The 13,899-nt window shown below is 34.7% G+C and overlaps 1 protein-coding gene across 1 annotated transcript in view; it reads right to left on the bottom strand.

Moving 5' to 3' along the window:
- ADGB (androglobin) overlaps window positions 1-13,899 on the bottom strand; it is an 89,176-nt gene that overhangs the window by 40,886 nt on the left and 34,391 nt on the right. Inside the window, exons 13-19 of the mRNA XM_069010431.1 lie at window positions 10,624-10,669; window positions 8,872-9,037; window positions 6,923-6,986; window positions 5,188-5,290; window positions 4,019-4,151; window positions 2,426-2,540; window positions 794-961 (exon numbers count right to left, since the gene is read on the bottom strand). Of these exons, the coding sequence (XP_068866532.1) occupies window positions 794-961; window positions 2,426-2,540; window positions 4,019-4,151; window positions 5,188-5,290; window positions 6,923-6,986; window positions 8,872-9,037; window positions 10,624-10,669 (795 nt within the window). The remainder of the gene's footprint in view (window positions 1-793; window positions 962-2,425; window positions 2,541-4,018; window positions 4,152-5,187; window positions 5,291-6,922; window positions 6,987-8,871; window positions 9,038-10,623; window positions 10,670-13,899) is intronic.

Consider the following 13,899-nt stretch of genomic DNA (forward strand, 5'->3'; position numbering starts at 1 on the left):
AAATATTAAGCCCTTTCTTCTATTCAGTCTTCTAAACTATACAGCCTAAACTGTGTGAGCTTTCTAGTACTTTGATGAAAATAAATGAATCTGGAATATATAAGCTACTGAGTGCAGAAAAATCAAGTTATAGCAATATTATCAACATTTGCATACACATAAAAATTAGTGATTCTATAAAAATTTTTTTTCCCATCTTTTTACAATATTGGAAAGCTATAGCATAGAGATCTACAGAAAAGTGTAATGTTTTCATCATGTACCTTTAATTTATCACACATACAGAGCAGAAAAGTTAAATAAGAATGCTGCAGTTTCAAGAAACGAAGAAAACCAACTAAAAATACTGTGAATGAAAGAACTCATTACTGCCTTCATAAACATAAGCTGTAATAATGTTTTCCTGTTCCATCAACATTAGGCACAGAAAGGAGCCATTAGACTTTTCTGCATTTCAGGTAGTATGTTTTAAATTCAAAATAAAGTTGTAATATAAAAACAGCTCATGCTTTCTGCCCCAAAGTATGCTAAACTAGACTGACAAAAATAGACTCAATTTAGAATGTGCTACTCTGTGCACATTGAAATTTTTCTTATTAAAAGAAGGTAATTATCATACAGTTGCAAGTTATGCCATTTGGGCTTACACGTTATAACGAATGCCACATTCAGAGCATGCAGGTGGTCCTTATTAAATGCACAGGCATTGTTTTGAACAGAGTAATGAGAATGTTAAGCAGTAATCCAGCTTCTGTAGCTTTTATATACGCATTCATTAAAATTGTTTGTTCACCTTGACATTTTCTTTAGCCATTTTAGTACCATGGAGGCCAGGAGGACAATGAGCTACTTCCAATTCCTTCAAGGCTTTAGGAAGTTCATCCTTACTGCTGAAATTATTTATCACATTTCCAACAGCTTTCAGGATAGCTGTAGCCTGTTCCATAAATCGAGAGCTCTCCTGGGGGGAGAGAATAAACCAACCATCGTTAGAAAGATTGCTTTAAGATTTTCTTTTGTTTTCTTTCTGGGCTATGACAGAATACAAGCTTTCTTTCTGTGATGAAGTAAAAAAATTTCCTGAATTCATGCAGTTGTTATTATAAACTGTAAAATCAATTACATCTCTGATATTCAAAAGCATATAAAATTCTCACTGATTTTAGCTAGTGAAATAAATAACAGGCACCACAAGAGATATCTATTCATTATTTATTCCCATATTATTAGTCCTAGGAAATTTATTCCCATATTATTAGTCCTAGGAAATTTAATCAAAAGTAAGATCCGTATAGAGACTTTGTACTGCAGTGATAATAAGACTGTCAGCTGTAGGGCTCAGCATCTTCTGTTATAAAAGGACAAATTAGTATTTGTATCCTGCTGAAAACAATGATCAAATACATGCTGCCTAAAGCATCATTAATCTTCATCAGGATTTCTGTGCAAGAATGTGGACACTTTCCTGAAAATGAAAGTCTGCAGAGAAATTGCTGTCTTCAAAAAGAAGTGTGGAGAAGACCCAAGGATAAAATTCTGCTTTATTTTCTTGATGATAAATAGCTTCTCATCCAAAAATTGAAGACAAGTGGATAGTCCAGTCACAAGATATTTTTAATGCCCCAATTTCTTATATTTCAACTTCTTTACTACAATAAATTGTGATAAATTTGCACAAGCTGTTCTAGTGCTCTGTTATTAGGACCCAGAATCTACACTGCTATGTAAATTTGCTGTTACACTCACCTTTTAAAACATTTTTGCACGAATTTTCTCTAGAAACCGTATTTCCTCCCCTCAGGGACCTCAACAAATATTTGAGCCTACTGCTTGCTAATGAAATCTTGAAAATATGGATGAGAGTGGTATCTCTCTGGATTATGGACAATGAAGAACAAAAGCTGTAGTAATTTCTCCTCTGGGCCTCTTATCTCAGCTATGAAAAGTTGTTTTATTAAATTGCTCATTTTAGATATAAAAGCTGCTCTGGGACCTGGTAATATGCGATCTCATGGGACAAAACATACTTTACTGATGTGAGAATTTATTTAATAGGCAGGTATTTTTTAATATTAATTAATATTTATACATGTATTTTATGACATGCTTCAAAAAGTGAGTTATGTGCTACTCTGACTTATGTATTTCAACAAGAGTATTTTTGATATTTTATGCTGCTCTTCTATGTAAACCACAATACTACCTAGTGCTAACTTATGTATTTATGTAAGATAACTTTTGCAATATGCACCCAGTACCTGTTGTGCTGTAAAACATGTATCTTTAATGTCCTTATCAATTTCATACTAAAATTAATACCATACCACTGAGCATAGTAACTCTAAATGGAAATCCGATGCTACATCACTTTAATTAATATTTTAAAAATCTGTTATAACAATGTTTGCTTAGTCATTATGCATACCTTCTGAAGAGCTGGCATCACAGCATCCTCTTCTCCAAAGACACATGGCACCATGGTACACAGATGAATGTGGTGCCCTATGGGACAATTTACTGTGAAGAGCAGTATGTGTCGCCTATAAGCAAGAAAACAAACCAACCAACTTTTTTTTTTAATTCCAGCAATTCTTAAGTTTTCTTTCCATGCATTTGGTAATATCATTGTCAGAATTGCATTTAGCTGGAGAAGCTTATCCAGGCCACAGCTTCAAAGAGTTAACCAGAGATCCAGCAGTGAGAGTAATAAAGGAGAGTTAATGCCCCACACACACACTGGCATTTTTTAATTACATCTTCTTTCAACTGAAATTTAAATGTCCCTTAGCCACTAACAGACAGTGGGAAGAGAATGCCTTCCATGCTTACCAAGAGACTTCTCTTTTGGAATAAAATGGGGAAGTCGTCAATAAGCCCATTTGTCTCCCATACCTTTTGTAAACTAAATCTGACTGAAAGCCTCCTGTCTCTGACTGGAGTAGAGAAAATCAAAGGTGGGAAGCTTATAAATTAGAGATGATAGTATCTCTTAGCTTGAAATTTACAGGTGCAAAAAGATACACATTTTTAGCCTCCCTACAGTACAGAGAGATACAACTTTTAGAAACTATACTAAGAAAATACATGTGAATGCAGAACTAGATGTGAATGCAGTCTATAAACATCATAATAACTATTCCAGTTTTAGTCTGAATCAAAACAAATAAAGAGCACTATTAAAGATCTTTGATTTAATTTCAGCATGCTAGTGTTGTGGTGTTTTCTTTCTATGCCTATTTATTTGACATCTTACTTAATCTTTTAAAAATACATTTTGTTTCATCTCTTTGAGATGAAACTGGTGATTTTCTCTTTTTGGAAAAGTAGAAGGCCTCAGTAAATTAGTCAGCAATGTTATGCTTATGACAAGACATGAAGATTTTGTTTTCCTGGTTTGCCTGGAAAGGTTTTCAGAAAATAACATATCAAGTGCTCTTGCTTTTTACCTATTTCTTTATTTAAAGAATCAGCCAATGCCCCACACTGAATATTTAGTGTTACATGCAAAGAGAAAAAAATCATATTGAGCAGTATGTGAATGGGAAGTAAGACATGCAAGACTTCATGGATAATGTTAGAATTTCTCCTGTTATGTTTCATAAATCCTGTTTCAAAAAAAGCATTGAAACCTCCTATGGTATCATCAAGCTTTTACAGTTCCACTAAAAATGCTAATCCTTACATATTTCTTGCTACTCCAGGGAACATTTTGAATCATTCTAGTTAGAAACACTTCTAAGTAGGAATTTGTAAGAATTTAAGTATTTTTTTTTTAGCAAATCTGTGATTTTTCTAGTTAAATGCTCTTAAGCATGAGTAAAGAACTCAAAATCTCTATAAAAGTTTTAGCAAATTCACAGCAATTTGACAGTCTTACCAAATCCTACCTATCAACTAGTCTGATAGTCCAAAAGCTTTTGTTTTAGGAAATAAACTCTTCCTGTGTTACTGTGTAAAGTAAGCAATCATTTCAAGCCTTAGCTAAAGAGTCAGGACAGAAATGAAGCCTCATACATACCCAACAGGAAGATTTACCACAGTAGCTTTGGTTGCAGAGGTATGTATCTTTAACACAAGTTCCCCAGGAGTCACAGATTTCCAAGAAAAACGTTCAACCCTCAGCACACCCATTGAACATTCTTGTTTAGTACCTAGATTAAGAAAAAAACCCAAGAAAATACAACCCACACAATATGGGGAGGGTGAATAACAATAACATTCAGACACACCTATGCAGAATCTGTAGCTACTTGACACTTATTAAAGTCTTCCTGTGGCCTTCACTAACACAGAAAAATCCAGTCATTTAAAATGCATTGGTGGTACAAAACATGGCTTATTTGTACCATTTGCTAGAAAATCGTGGTTAAAAGAATGTGTTACTAAGATGTATACATCAGACATCTTCCAAGGCACTTAAGGCTGCTATAAAACTCCATAGAAACCCTTTCTGTCCACATACAAAGGAAGCAAACAGCCATAAAAAACTTGTATTCATTTATGTTTATTTATACTTATAGCCTATAGTTTAACTATCTACACAGAATGGTCAGTTTGGTTTTTTAAACTTTCTTTTGGTTCTCTCTACTCCAGATGCAATAAAATTACATCCATGTCCAATGTTTAAATATCTGATTAATCTAAGCCAACTACCATAAAATGCCTTAGCTTTCCTGAATTCCATTCTATGTTTTTCATTAAATACAAGAGATTTCTATTTAAATCATTCAAGTTGCTAGATCTTGAAAAAGCCAACTTTAAATGTACTGGAAAGCTTATTGTGAACCAGTTTAAAAATAATTTCAGAAATATACTTTGGTTATGTTGCTGTTTTTGCTGCATTATGATCAGCTAAGGCATAAGTTAGCTTGCAAGAATGGAATCTGTAGAAAAGAAACTCCAAGAAACACAAGGAAATCCATTCCAGGAATATACAAATGAAAAGCTTCCAGCAAATCATAATAAACAGTAAAGGGAGAGATCCTTTCATGAAAATGTTCATCATCAATATGAAATAATGACGAAGTATTGCTTGAATATCAGTGTATTTCTTAAAATCAATTTGACTATTTCAAACTCTTGCTAAACTCTCAAACTGTGCCCAAGTCCACAACAGACAAACACAACAGCACAAACATATTCAAGAAAGGGAAAACACAACATTAACATTTTTTGTGTTGGCCTTACCTTCAGTAACATACCAGTGTACTAATGCAGAAAAGCTAACCAGGATTTCAATGGGCATCAGACTGTCCACAAGTAAATAATAGAAGACTTCATCATCAGTAGACTGTATAGAAAAATGGACATTTGTTCATCCTTCATTTCCATTGAATGTTATCTGACTGGCCTTATACAAAATAGGACTAAGACTTCCTATATGGTGACCTTAGTTATGATCTGGGAAGTAAGCAATTAATTGTCACTACTTCTTCCAAATTTCAGACATGTCATTTAAGCCCAGAGCCTCATGCTGCATGTATAATAATGTTCAGTTAAAAGCTAAAAGGAAACAGAATGCTTTTGGGCATGAGAATATATCTACTTTTATATTATAGTCATCATATGTACCTCAGTGTAGTAGTTGTACTTGCCAAACAACAAGCAACAGAAGACCAAAAATTTTGTTTCATGCTGCAACTTTCTGATTCAAATTAATTAAAGAAAGCTTGAAAGAAATAAGTACTTTTTAATTGGTAGATATGAGTGATCCTCCCTCATAAAGGGGTTCTTCTCCTACAAAACTCTATGGGGACAACATCTTTGACTCTCAACTTTAATACATAATTCCTATGCCAATATTAGAAACCATAGAATGATTCTACTGTTCCTAGAAATTCTTCAAAATCTAATGGTGAATGAGCTTCTTTCTTCAGAACTGTTACAGTACATGTCTTCCAGGATATTCCAGAGTCATATAAAGCCATTTTTTTTTGTATTTTTATCTTCTTACCATAATATTAAAATGTTCTTTTATAAGCATGATACAGAATTTACCCCATACTGTAAACATCTCATCTCTTTCATTGTAAGAAATTAGAACGATTTTACAGCAAAGGGTTAGGTTTTGTTTGGCTCAAGAGCACACAGCCTCACATAGTCTTAATGCTGATTATGGCTTACGAAAGTATATTATGCAGTCATTAGGAAAATTTCTTGTGATGTGATTACAGAGAGGTGGGAAATTGCAAGTGTACTACAATTATGAAGCATAATCCATGTTGTTAACCTTCTCAGTACAGGATTTTACATGAAGTTCATGCCTGGAGTTTACATTTCGGTGCTCTACAATTACACTTCAGATACACTATAATGTAAGAGCTGGAACAGGATATTCAAGCATGTTGAATAACCTTCTGATAATATGCATGACAGATTTAAAGAAATTCCATTATTTCAATGTAACTAAGGAGTATTTCTAAATCCCTGCACCAGGATGCTGTAAATAGCAAAATGACTTAGCATTTAAAGAGAAAATGGAGGGTTATGCTAAACAGACTCACAATTTGGGTTTTAGGTGACAGGTGAAGATGAAGGAGAATTGAAGGGCAGATTCTGTAGATTAATCATCATTAAATTCAATTCAGACATCAAATTGTTAAAAGGTAGTTTTAAATCAAAATAAAGAGTGGGCAGAGATCTGATTCACTATCAATTTTCTTTACATATGCCATTTTTCTGTTATTGTGCAGTGGCATTCCTCAGCATTTTTTCCTTGTCTTAATCACAGATAGATAGATAGACAGACATAATGCAGAATATTTGCTTGCAAACACACATTTGTATTGACTACATTAATCCTAATGCATTATTATTTTTCAGTAATAGCAGTTCTATAGGATCTACCAATATCCTTTAGGATATATGTGTTACCTAATTATGTAAGACATTGACAAAAAAAAAGCACAATACAGTCATTTACCATAAAACATGTCTTCTGATAATTATAAGCATATGTATGTGGCTTGTGGAAAACATACAGGTTCCTAAGAAGAAAATAAAATTGAAATATAAGATATATATGATTGTAAGAAAATAACCAGTATAAATTACATTCTTTAGTTAATGTCTATTTCATTGCACAAGATATTAATTTTACTTTCATAAGTCAGACTCCCAGCTATTTCTCAGAGACAGTTCAACATTTTTAGTTATAAAAAAGATGAATAAAATTAATCTCCAGAGAAAGCAGCTGAAATTAATTAGTATATTTGCTGCATTTCTACACTTTTCCATTGGAGGTCAGACCACTAATTTGTTTATTTTCAATCTATAAATGGTAACATGCTAATATTACTCTAAAACTCCCATGCCCACCTGAAAATTACTGTAATAAAGTGTTATATAAAGTATAACTGTAAGGAAGGATTGTTTTATCTATTTTATTAATGGTTTTTTCAGTTCTGTGCTGTTTGCAGACCTTCAGAGAGCTACATAGTTCCAGGCAACAATTTTTTCTGATTTTGATGGCACCAAGGGAGACATAATTGGCTTCAGCTTTAATTGAGGATGGAATCAGATGTGAGCCGATGTTTTGATTACTCAAAAACTCCACAGGGATCCTGATCTACTGATGACATACCAATTCCTACAATGACTAAAATATTCCTCACTTCTCAAAGTTGATATGAACTATGAACATTCATCTTATTTTCACTGTATCTGAGATGCAGGTATGTCAGAGAAGGAAAAGCTTTCAACTGAACAGACAAGTAAAATGAAAGTCTTAGGTGCCTAATTCTTCTGAGGGATAAATTCTTCAAAGGTCAATGAAGATGCTCTGTTAACAGCTGCTTTATCAGTTGACTGTGAAAATAAACTCTCACTCATTTAGAGATAAGAAAATGACAAATACTTTATACCTTAATTAATATTAATATTGGTCTACAAAAGGTCAACAGTACTTTAACCTTTGGCTAACAAGTTAGAAAGTTCATATTTCACATTCTCTCTGTATGACACTGTGAGAAAGACTTTTAAAGGAAATTATATTGCTTGTGATGCTTTTTTTTCCTGAATGCCATATCTTCCTGGACCTGGGACTACCTAAAAACAGCAGGCAAATCTTAACAAGGCCTAAAGTGATCTATGACTTTTAATTCCTAAAGTTCCTGTACTGCTGGCTGGTATAAAAATTACACATTCGCCTTTAGAGAGTAAGCAGAGTTTAATATCTGCTCAAGAAAACACTCATTTATGAAAACAGAAGCTTCAAAAAGAAATCTCAGTTACACATTCAAACAAAAAAAGAACTGAGTGATGTTTCTCTGATAAAATTACTTCCCTCAGCATTTTTAGATGTTCTAAAGGATAAGCATTGTACCAGGCTCCTTAAATCTGAAAGACAGAAGCTAAAGGTATGATGCTACAAGTACACTAGCTTTTTTTACGTTTTCAGAGGCACAAATGCTTTGAAATTATATTGAAAAGGGAGTGAGACAAAACACCTACCTGATCAAACAAAACTATGCTGATGGCAACAACTTTTTTTCACTTTAGAATCATGTTGCTCTGACGCAGACTGCATCTGCCCAGTGCCCCACGAGGTGTAAAAGGACCTAATGGCCGCAACACTCCCTGACCTACAATCTTCCACCCCAGCTGCAGTCTGACAGCTGCTCTATGGAGCTGGTGGGGGCGTTCTCCTCTCTGTTCTGGAGGACACACCCAAGGCAAAGAGCAGGGCTGCAGCTACAGGCGCACTGTCAACAGGGACAGTAAGTCTGGTCTGAAGAGTAGCCCTGAAGCCACCCTGAAAGGCAGGATAGTTATACTCTTAAGAAGATACAATTTTTATATAGTCATGTTTTGAATTTACCATTGTTATACTGTATATTATATGGAATAAAACCCAAACTCTATATTCCTTACTGGAAACACACACAGAAGTCTTCAAAGCTCATCCAGGTTTCCCTGGAAACTGAAGTCTTTTCTGACTCTGTTTCATACTTTGATTTAGTCCCCGTGTGGCTCTTCATATCAGTATCAGCTGTTTCTGACATTTGTTTTGCATCTAAACTGATATTCTCGGGTAACTCTTCTGCAAAGATAAAAAGACACACAGAGCCAATACAGGGACAATATGCAAGTTTAAAGTATCATTCTTAAAAATTATGCTAAAATTACAAGGAAATTATCCATACATCAGTTATTACGCATACAGTTTGAAACTAAAAGCTATCCCACTAACCTAAAGAGCTTAAATGGTGACTGAAACAACTCTGTGTGGAAATTTAGTGTTTGCACCTGCAACTGCTTATGTAGTCTGCCTCAATTAACTACCACATATTGAGCTGTGCCCTAGAATCTTCAATATCAGTTTGTTAGGTACACATATATATGAATTCTGCAAACCTAAATTCATCTATATAAAGAAAAATACATCCCCTTGTCCAAAGAGCCTATTCAGTGAAAAGCTAATGACGCAGAATATTCCAGCCAACAGAAAACAATACACAGAAATGTGGAGGACACGAGACCCAGCCTTGCCTCTAGTACTCAGTACCCACTATGATGCTACTCACACAAATCAGTCTACTTCTAAACAGAAACTGATTTGAACTAGATTACATGAATTTTCTTGAATGAAAATCAGAACTAAGGTCAGATTCATACCAAAATATAGACACAGACATATGTAGACAGATTTTGCAATCTCTCGATAACTTTTTATGTTGTAATGTAACTTTCTCTGCATTTATTCTGTGAGATTCATATAAATAGTTACTAAAAATGTTTGACTTGGCCCAGAAAAAAGTTTTGAGAATAGCTCAACACCTGAGAATAGAAGAACTGAACAGCTATTAATTTAGAATATTAATTTAGAATGCTTGCTGAGGAAAAAGATGAGGTAGTATTCAAATATAAGGTATAACAAATGAGAAACCTATTAGAAACATACATAATTTATATTTAAATGTGCTTTGTAATATTTCACTATCACAAAGACACACAGAGCTGATGCGTGGCTAAAGTGTGGCTCTAAATTAGTTTGCAACTATTTTTCAAGAACTGAAATAAATGCAATATAAGGAAAGGCACCAAAGGCTTTTTACCCTTCCTTCAGCTATGGAATAACTATGTGAAAGCCAAAAAACCTAGGCTTTTGCTTCAATTTAAGTTAACTTAGGTGTTAGGCTTCCAGTAAAGTAACCACAGTGCTATTATTTTTAAGAGCCTTTTATTTTTCTGACCAAATCCTTCAAACAGTCAAAGTAATTTAAAAAATGAGACATTCATTTGGAAAAATTTTGAATACTCTTCAAATAGTGATGTGAAACACGTTTCTAAGGAACGTTCATTAAAAGAAAGCTGGCTTTTGGTTTATTTTTCTGCCATTTTTTCAGAAAAAAAAAGAAAAGAAGACTATAATTCACAGTTCTTTAAAAAGAGCTCTGTGTACAAAATCCACTGTACTTTCCTGGAGAGTAACTTATGAGAAGTGTTTGAATTTTTCTGAATAGCAAACTGAAGATTTTACTCTATGTAATTATACATTACCAGTTCTTTGAAATCTTTTCCATATATAAGTAAGACTGCTGATAGATGTACATGAGCATTAACACTGATGTTGAACAACATGGGAACGGCAAACATCTGACTATAAACTTCACACACACTTACCTTTACTGGATAACTCTGCATTTTGATGGCACAAGGTAATGGTCTCCTATACAGTGAAAGAACAAAACAAGAAAAAGTAATGATGGTGATAATAATCTTGCATTATTTTCTTAGAGAAAATACCTGATTTTGGGGCAGTCCTTCCAGAGACAGAGGAACAAGCTGGTAAGTTATCAGCACAGGTTTGGGCTGGGTTTTTAAAATGAAAATTAAAAGTAGCAAATTTCATTGTAATACGTACATACATATCACCAACAGATATACTGATGTTTTTCTAGAGAAGTATATGTGATCTGGAGTCTGAGATAAAAGCTGTTTCAGATACCTACCATTCCACTATTAAAACAATGTTCTTTGATACTACTGTTTTTTAACAAAAAAATAAGTTTTATTATAAGAACTAATACTCCTACAAACAATTCCATTTTTATCTGTTACCATTCTTGAAGAATATACCGAGGGCTTCTTTTCCAACAAGCATTTCTTACTGTACACAACTGTCATTAGCAACGGCATTCTTGATTACAACAGCATTTTTTGTTTTCGATCACTGTATAAATAAAAAGTAGCCTCTTCTTTAATGCTTTTGGCAAAGAAGTTTATCCTGGTCAACCCCAGCTCCAAGCTAGAATTGCTGAACTAATATGAATGCAATATACTGCTGCTTACACTTCAAATGAAGTTAGCCAGCCTTTCAGGAAGTCCGCTCATCAAATTTACAAAGACAGGATCCTTGTCTTTGAGAGCTTAAAATCTTTGATTTAAAAATGTGTGCCTTCTGACTGTCCTCTAGTCTGTGATATGACATACACTGAGAAAGAGTCACTTCCACCTCTTTTTTTTTCTTTAATGAGGTTGAGCAGAAGAAAGAGATTGCAGTTTCCAGTTTACTTCCTATTTGAATGTAGTAATATTAATGGCTTAGCTGGACTAGCTTTGCCTTTGCAAAGATAAAAATTAAAGCCTAAAAAGGCTACTACAAACAAATTTGCAAGCTTCCTTTCATCCCAGGTCTCCCTTTACCTAGATTTGTCACCCTTCTCCCCACCCAAACTCCTCATATATACCCTTATATTTCTTTACATGTGTCAAAGGTGCTGATGCTGAAGCTGGTAGGATTGACCTGGCCAGCAGCTGGACACACACGGTAATTTTCTGTTCTGCATTTCAAAGAGGAGCTGTGGGAGCAGTGCTGACCTGGAGCTACTTTTATGCTTTTTCAGTACAATCAAGTAATACATTTTGAGGGGCAGACTGACATACTTTAGAGTCTGAGTTAGACTCGATGGCAGGTCACAACAGTACCTAAATCTTGCACAAGGTCATTGTGCTGGAAATCCAGGTCTGCCTCAACCCTCCTAATACAGACTACCCTGCATACATTATGTGAAGGCACCTGTGAATGCTTCCTTAGAGGAAAACCTTATGGCTTTCTACTTTTAATTTCTAGCTGCAGTAAAAGTCTTCCTGCAGCATTTTACACAATCTCCATGGACTCAGGACAGGAGAACAGGTTCAGGAATCTCACCTCTGGCAAAATTTTAGGTGTTTGATGTTTTCTGAATTAACAAAGGAAAGAGCTGAGCAAGTAAACTACTGATTTACTTGTCTCTATCCCAAAACTGGAGGCAGCAAATAATTTAAGACACATAATTTAACTGTAATATTGTTTATTAAGGGAATTTTGAAGTCCCATTTTTGCACAGCACAAATCTGAAATTCTATTCCAAATCTGTTAATGGTTTTTTTAAAAAATGTTCATGATTCAAAGCTGGGGACAGACCTGATATTAAGAGCAACCAAGGGAAAAATTAAGACTGCTGAAATCATTAACACTTAGGTTAAGAATTTAGTAATTGAAATATATTGCATTTTAGAGGGATTAATTTCTTATTTTTCTAGAGCAAATGAGCTGAAAAGGCACACTATAGGTTCTTGCAAATACCCACGTACTTCAGCTCCTGTTTCCAGAATTCTGTACACACAACTCTTCAAAACCAGCAAAGCTGTGATCACTTGTCATGTCACATTGACAGTCATGCCTTAATATATGAGTCTGAAAAAATCATACAGACTATCTCTTCCCTTTAAACTGATGCCATGATGATTTTTTGCCTTTTCTTTTAAACCCCTTTTATACCTTTTTACAACTTCTGTATTCTTAGTGCTTTTTGCCTACATTCTTGGACTTGTTTGTCAAGCTAGGAGATTAAACATTTTAGAAGCTTCATAGCTAGGGATCAGTGTGCCCCAGACCCCAAGGTCCTCTCCAGAACACATTCTGTAAACCAAGATAGAACCATCCAGGGGAAGGCTCCTCGGGGAGGGGGGCTTCAGAAGAACACATGCACAGAGCTCTCACGGTGACATGCACATGCATGTGAGCCTACAACTTTCAAGACTCCAATATTGCCAAACTTCCTGTAGGAGTCCCAGGATTTACCAAACAGATACATGTCAGCTGTGCAATTTATTGAGTTTCTTCTCAGAAATCCTGGGCATGTCCAAAATATAAGTATGAGATTTACTGTATAAGCCTTAGAGACTGCAACATCTGTACTACAAGTCTAGCAATTTCTGCCCAATATACTGTTCATGGACAGTACACATGATCCATACTTCCAGTATGGACATGACGTAGCTTAATACAGAGCTACTTTGTCAGTACCAACAGTCGGCAGCAGGAAAACCTGGAGAGATACAGAAAATCCTCAAAAACTGAGTCAAGAGAATTTCCAGTAAAGAAGGAAAACATGCCCTGGAAAACCTGGATGCTTAGTAACTTCATCCAGTCTGAGCTGTGAAACCAGTCTAACCACAGTTGTGTAGACTCCCATAGGCTCATTTAGTCAGCTTTTGGAGCACAAACACAACATGGTCAAAAACTGCTTTTCTAATGGTACAGGATGTGTTCATCTACCTAATCCTCACTGATTTGAAGACAACCAGAGTGTCAAGAAAGTTCCCATTCTTTTATACTATTGCCTCATATACTGTGCCTAAGACATTGGCACAGAAAGGGAAAATAAAGGCATTTTTCCTCCTTAATGATCACACATTTCCTGAAAAGTCAGCTTTGCTGCTACAGTATCTGATACAGAAGAATATTAGAAAAGACTTAGATCCAGCTGTGAAACATGGAATTATGCACACAGATTCTGGGAGAAATACTTATTGTTCTTCCTTCAATGACTGGAAAATCTTAATGAAAATTGTGAGGAAAATTCTGTAGTTAAAAATCTAATTTATCATCTATTATGTTTCATAATCACTAAT

This window comes from Aphelocoma coerulescens, chromosome 3, assembly GCF_041296385.1.
Source record: "Aphelocoma coerulescens isolate FSJ_1873_10779 chromosome 3, UR_Acoe_1.0, whole genome shotgun sequence".
Taxonomy (NCBI): Eukaryota; Metazoa; Chordata; class Aves; order Passeriformes; family Corvidae; genus Aphelocoma; species Aphelocoma coerulescens.